The 6,780-nt window shown below is 47.5% G+C and overlaps 1 protein-coding gene across 1 annotated transcript; it reads right to left on the reverse strand.

Annotated features, from left to right (window-relative positions):
- Positions 1-904: 904 nt before the first annotated feature.
- Positions 905-5,347, reverse strand: PLD6 (phospholipase D family member 6). The gene is made up of 2 exons (XM_007941441.1): positions 4,909-5,347; positions 905-1,152 (listed from the first exon to the last, which is right to left on the reverse strand). The coding sequence occupies exons 1-2, from the start codon at positions 5,345-5,347 to the stop codon at positions 905-907; spliced, it is 687 nt and encodes a 228-aa protein (XP_007939632.1).
- Between the last annotated feature and the right edge of the window lie 1,433 nt (positions 5,348-6,780).

A 6,780-nucleotide genomic window follows, 5' to 3' on the forward strand; every position in this document is an offset into this window, starting at 1 on the left:
AGATGCTAGTCTGCCACGGTCTGGAGGATTAACACTCTACACATATACCATGCAAGTGCACAGCCACATGCCACACTCATTTGTGCTGGCTCTTCTTCCCCTTTCATCCTCCTGACCTCCTTTTCCTTTTTCCCTCTTGTAACTCGGGCCTACCAATAAACCACCAAGGATTATGTGACACCAGGGATGAAGAGACTGTCAACTTCCAGCCAGTCCCAAGAACGTTCTTGCTGTTAAAAAGTATGGCACTGCTGGATGGGAAAGAAGCTAGTCTAAAGGGAGAGGAGGGAAACACTTTCAGAGAAATATCAAAATGACTAAACTGAATGAGTATCAGCCAAAGTAGAAAATGTTCTAGAATAAAAAAAAAAAAAAGGAATCCTACATTTTCAACCCTACAGTGTTCGTTCAAGCAGCAACAGAAAGAGAAACCCTCCAATCCTAAACCAAGATACCATGCAAGATTCCTGAGAGCACACTTAATAAACAGCTGTTGCTCTGTTTACTCGGGGTGGAAAAAAACAAACACAGAATAAAGCAAAAAGGCTCCATCAAATGTCTTACAGGCCAGTACAGTAACATTTTTCTCCTGTCTCACTCATAAAGCCACCAAAACAAATTACCTGATATAACAGCAATCTCCCCTTTCCTTTTAAACCCCAAACACTCTTTAATTAAATTTGGGACTTGAAGGAACAAGGATTTAGTGTAAATGACTTTTTTTCTGATGAGAACTTTCTCCCATACCTAAGGGCAGAGCTCATGCTGGAGCTGTCCCCGCATTCAGGCACTTCTGACTCCAGAGGGGAGGCTGGGTCAGCTCCCTCTCTGCAGGCACCAGAAGTACCCAGCATTGAAACAACTTGCTCCCACTCACTCTGCAGGTGGAGTTTAAAGTATAGCTTCATTGACTTTTCTTTTCTTGTGGGAAAAAGGTATACTTTGTAGGGTTAAACTCTTCCCAAATACGCTCAAATTCTTCCAGAAAAAGCCTCACATACTCTTCATCCTCCATAATCAGAACATTTTCTCTATTGTTCTGGATGGCTTGTGTGGTCCAGTTGAGTGAACCAGTGATCAGCACCTTCTTATCCACGATTGCGAACTTGTGGTGCATGTAGCCCAGATCTTGATCATGCCGAACCTGAATACCTGCAAAAACAGCACATGAATCTGTCACTGCTGCCTGCACAGAGATGACTCAGCCAAATACCTGCACTCCTTCCCCTGCCCTCTAGTTTCTAGTAGCTACAAATTTTGCCAATTGTCTCCAATTTGGCAGGAAAAGGGAAGATAGTCATGCTAGTACAGGGAAGTAGTGGATGAGTGAGGGACTCAGCAGGTGCCTAGTCCTGGAAGTCATGTCACAAAGGGGACTGCTGAGAGTGAGGGAAGAGTGAAGAGGGTTTCAGCCTGGGCAGAGGCATGGGCAGTGGCCTTCGCTGTGTGAAAGGCAAGCACACCCAGATGTCTTTTTGTAGGAACAACCCTACAGGGGAGGACAGACAGGAGACCCCAGTAGACATCTGTTCATTAGCCCCACAGCAGATTATACCCTTCTTGACACTGTCCAATTTCCTCTGGGAAATAGCTCACCCCTACCCACATCTCTAGAGTCCACATCAGTCAACCCCTTCCATCCAGAGGTCTTGAGTCCCAGATGCCAACTTCCTCCTGTCCCAGCAAAACACACGAGGGCTTCCTTGCCATTATGCTCTTTTTCAGAGGACTAAGGGGGCTCTTGTCAGCCTCATGTCCTCACACTACAAAGGCCTTCAGCTAATGCCCCACTTGCCACTCCAGGACACATCTGGGCAGAGGGCAAGCAGGGTGAGCCAGCCCTGATGAGGCCAGTGAGAGGCAGTGAACCAAGCTTCATCTGAAGTCAACAGATGTATTAAACTGACACAAAATGGATTATTCTCTTTCAAATCACTCAGTTTCCTTTACCATATAATCATCTTTTGTTTGATGATTTGTCCCTTTCCCACTATTTCAAAATCTCCTCTAGGGCAGGGACCTGGGCTATGTTGCTCACAGTGCTTCTAGCACCTAGAATAATTCCAGGCTCCGTAATCATCTGCTCAGAAGCAAAACACTCAGAAATGTGATTGAAAAGGACAGTTTAAAGTAGAGTCCTTTATAACAGGGTTACTAGATTTAGCAAATAAAAGTACAGGATGCCCCAACTAAATATGAACTTCAGATAAACAATTTTTTAGTGTCTAAGTGTGTCTCATGCAATATTTAGGACATAGACTTACACTAAAAAATTCTTTGTCTAAAATTCATTTAACTGGGCTACATGTATTTTATCTAACAAACCTACCTTGCAAAGTAGTGACCTCCTTATCACAGGTAAACCTGGCACCTCTTCTCCTCACACCCTATAACCAATCCACTAGCAAATCTTGTTACCTCTACCTTCAAACCATGTCTTAGATCTGACCACTTCTTCCACCTCCAATGCCACACCCCAACACAGGGCTCTTCCACAGTCTCTTCACTTCCATCGTAGCCCCTCACCCCCTTCCCTGACTCCTGACCCTCCACAGCACTGAGAGCTCTGTGAGAAAGGATCCCCTGTGCAGCCCACCACCTGTGTAAACCAGCCCTGCAGGCCTCTGCTTCCCAACCTTAGCTCCTTCTGCTTCTTCCACCTCTGGCCATTGTGGGCTTCTTGCTGTTCCTCACAGTTAGTCCTGACTTGGGCTTTGCACCCACTAGGCCTCTTCCATCAGTATCTTCGCAGCTCCTTGCACTCAGGTATCTGCTCACATCCCCTCCTTCACATCACCATCCCACCCATTTTATTGTCTCTGTGACCCCTCTTATCACCCTGAATGAGACATTCCTGGTTCTATCAGATCCCATAAAACTGTCTTGCTCACTCTGGATCTCCAGCTCCAAGAACTACTCCTGGTACACAAGTATTACTGGCTCAAGTTCACGCACATGTGTCTAGGACACCACAAAGGGAAAGCCAACCTTAGAAGCCCTTTAGGATTCTTTCCAATCCTGAGATTCTGACTCTCTAAAAGCAAACAGCTAAAATACACCTATCCACAGTCCTCCATTAAAATGACCAACAGATTTAGGACAATTCTTACCAAGACAGTGAGTCTGTGTAAGCAGTCCTTGATATCTGAACCATGTTTGTGCCAGCAGTGTCAGCTACACAGCGTGCTCAGCAAGACTAAAAGTGCCCTCCCCTTCAGATTCCTGAGTGAGATGGACAACCAAGCCTGATTCCAAGAAGGCTGTTCCACTTCCTGGGTTGGTAAGGATCTGTGGTGGCACAGACATAAGTAAGAGTGGCAGTGGGGCTTATGTTCAACCAGGCAGTTCTCAAGGGTTTAGGATGCTTTTCAGTCCCTGTGGCCACCAGAACCACCAGGGTAATGTATGCCTGGGCAAGAAGGACTTTCTTGGGACCTGATGTGAGAGGTATGCAGTGCTGACAAAAAGCAAGGAAGTCAAGCAACTGGTACACCATGTGATCTGCAGCCTGTGACTATGAGACCAGAAGAACTAGATGGTGCCTGGCTACCACTGTCAACCGCTCAGAGGGGGATCTATGTAGGAGATCCTGGATAGAGTGGGAGAACGATGTGAAACAAAACGCAAAATCTTGCAAAAAAATAGTGGGGGGAGGGACCAGGTTTGCTGGTCTGATAGAGCCTGGTGGAACCACTGAGACTATGACTCCTAGCTGCCCTTCAAATTTGGAATTGAAACCACACCTGTGGCTTCCAGCCAAACAAAAGACAGGCATACGAGTTGAACATTTACCTGAGGTAAATACACTCCTTGGAGAGAACAATCATGGGAGAAAGAGGGGCTGTGTATGCACAAGGAGACAGTTCAGGAGGCAGGAGTACATGGAGGGAAGGACATAGGGAAGAGGTAACTATGGGGAGGAAGTGGGAGGTGAGCTGGTGCATTCTGGGAAACTGTAGTCAATGACATGAGACCAAGTGTATGTGAGCTGCTGTATGGCAAGTAAATTTGCTCTGTAAATTTTCACCCAAATCACAATTAAAAAAAAAAAAAAGGCAAGAGGCTACAAAATGCACCGTGACAAATGCCAGCTCACACACTGGCATTCGAGATTATAAAACAAAGAATTCACAAGTAAAAAAAAAAAGACTGGATTTAGATCATCTTCAAAATTATTCACATTTCCTGTTTCATTCTGTCCCCCACCTGAGAGAGAGAGGCAAGCAGGCCTGGGGCTTCTGTAATCTCCATCTTGTAGCTGAAGAAATCATTTAAAAGAACTGCTAATCAACTGGACATTTAGCTCCAGTCTTTAGTATATTATTTTCCTTCTCATCCTCTTCAGTCATGGAGATGACAGGGAATCTTTACCATCTAGCTTACCTGCTGACAAGGTCATAGTCACTGAAAGCCTCTCTAGCTCTCAGGACAACTTGCTGGTGGTCAGGCTCACAGATTTGCTTTTGCACTCTGCCACTTTCTGAACTCCATCAGGTTAAGCCACCGCTGTTTCAGAAGGTAATCATCACACCAGGCTCCCTACCCAACACACCCAGTTACACACAGTCCCCAAATGTCCCCAGGCCATGCCAGTCATCTGGATGGGTGGGAATCTCAGAGTCTGATCGCTGCGCAGGTAGGCCCGCTACCTGCTCCAGCGAGATCCCAGCACTCTCCCCGCCAGGAGATGGGGACATACAGCCTGCTCATTTTTTTGGGTCACACTCAGATACAGGACAGTAACCCCTCTGTCAGGATTCTCAACCCGTGTTAGGACTGCGGGCCCTGACACACTGCCGTCCACGGAGCTACATCACTCTGGATGGCTTCATGTTATCAGGTGACCTGGCAAGGCCTAGAGGATGTGCCTGTATGGTCTCAACCTTCCGCGCCTAGCCTCCGGCCTACCTGCCTTGCGCAGCAGGCCAATCTGCGAGCCATTAAGCGCCATGTAGTCACAGTCGGTGACGACCCGCACGCGAACACCACGCTGATGAAGCAACTGCACCGCGCGGCCCAGCTGTGGGCTGGAGAAGGCAAAGAGACAGAGCTCGAGACTGACGCGGGCTGCCAGTAGGGCGCGCAGCAAGCGGCTCAGCGCGCTCTCGCCGTGAGGCAAGCTGCAGAGGCAGCCCGCAGACGATGTGGTGGACGCGGACGGCTCCGCGCGCGGGGCCTGCTGCAACAATGCTTCGGTGCAGGTCACCTGCGACGGGAAGAACAGCACCTCTCGCCGTGGCCGCCGCCGCCCGCCCCACAACCAGCGCAGCACCTGTGGCAGCGTTTCCAGGGCCAGCGCGAGCCCCACAGCAACCGCGGCCGCCACCTGCCAGCTCAACGGCTTCATGTTTCCGCCTCTGCTAACCCCTCGGAGCAGCGATAAGCTGCGTGCGCCCCTCCACTGCGCCTGCGCCACCACGTATGCGCGAGGCCGCCGCCTGAGCACGTGTGCGCCACGGACCCTGAACCCGAGGGGTTGCTAAGTGCGCAGGCTCTTTGACCTTACGGGGTTGCCTGCCCAGATTTACCTCGCTGGTTCTGGGGCGACTGTTGAGGCAAAGTTGAGGAAGCGTCTTGAAAGCCAGTTTGCGGAAATAAAATGTTAGATCATCGTATCTTCTATAGATTCAGGATTTCAGCCACATGCTGGAAGCAGCGGTGTGATGAGCAATGATGCCAAGTACCAAGTGTGGCGTTACCCCTGTCTTTCCTGTCCCCTCACCGCTACCCAACAATGGAAGCCAATGAATGCAGCGTTTGAAGATGGCGATACTGCTGTAAGCATGAGCAGTGAAGACTAAGAAATCATGGTTTTATCTTAGCAAGCATCAGAACTGGTATTTAGCTTGGGAAGGGCTGTTATTTTTCACAGTGAGGTCTAAGGGACATCAAAAAGTAAAAGAAAAAATAACCAAAAACCAAACTCACTGTCATGGAGTCGGATCTGACTTATAGCGACCCCTCCTTGGGTTTCAGAGGCAGTATCACTATGAAAGTAAAATAAAAAATAGCCTATTTAATTTTTTCCTGGTTTTTGGTCAGGAATTTGCATGGCTCACTCGTCTCTCTATAGTGCTTAAGTTCAAAGGATGGCTTCTGTACAATCTCCTTCTTGGAATCAGCTGATAGCTTCCATGACTTCTATCTATTAAAAAAATAGATGGTGGGAAAGAATGAGCTGGGCTAAATGTTGGAAAACATGTTTTCACCGGCAACTGTAAGGCTACGGATAAAAAAAAATCAAAAGATGCTGTATATAAACACTGTATTATAGTTGGTAAAGTTATTTCCCCAAGGGTGGTGATTAACAATTCTGCAACTGCTTTACAAGTATACTGGAGTTAAACAAGTAAATGGAAAGTGGGGGAGAGAAGTTACAGAAAAGCAAGGGAGGAGGCTAGAATGAGCCCTGAGGTACTGGATTAGAGTAACCCAGTGGTACTGGAGTAAGAGACATCACTATGAATGCATATAGTTTGGTCTGACAAGTTATATTGCCTATCTCTTGGAGGGCAGAGAAGCAATGACACTCCAGGAGCAATGAGCATACCCAATGCCCACATCTGGATTTCTAATTCCATTCTCCAGGAAAAGGAACAAGGGTTTCTTGAAGATATGACTGATTCTACTGCTGGTGTAAGGAACATACAAGATAGGCCTGAGGCATCTTGCAGTATCAGTAAGGAATCGCTCAAAAACAAAGGATGGGGACATATCAAAAGAGCACTAAAGGCAACCTGAAAGAACCTCTGGTAGCCAAAACTGGCATAATTTGAGTAA

Source organism: Orycteropus afer, unplaced genomic scaffold (genome assembly GCF_000298275.1).
Source record: "Orycteropus afer afer isolate SDZICR_OR568_19922 unplaced genomic scaffold, OryAfe1.0 scaffold00080, whole genome shotgun sequence".
In the NCBI taxonomy this organism is placed as follows: Eukaryota; Metazoa; Chordata; class Mammalia; order Tubulidentata; family Orycteropodidae; genus Orycteropus; species Orycteropus afer.

Bases quoted from the DNA above. Each gene is read 5' to 3' on its own strand.
- PLD6 (XM_007941441.1), bottom strand. From the start codon at position 5,347: ATGAAGCCGTTGAGCTGGCAGGTGGCGGCCGCGGTTGCTGTGGGGCTC. The intron at 1,153-4,908 runs GTAGGCCGGAGG...CTGTTTTTGCAG, and splicing joins TGGCCTGCTGCGCAAGGCAG to GTATTCAGGTTCGGCATGAT.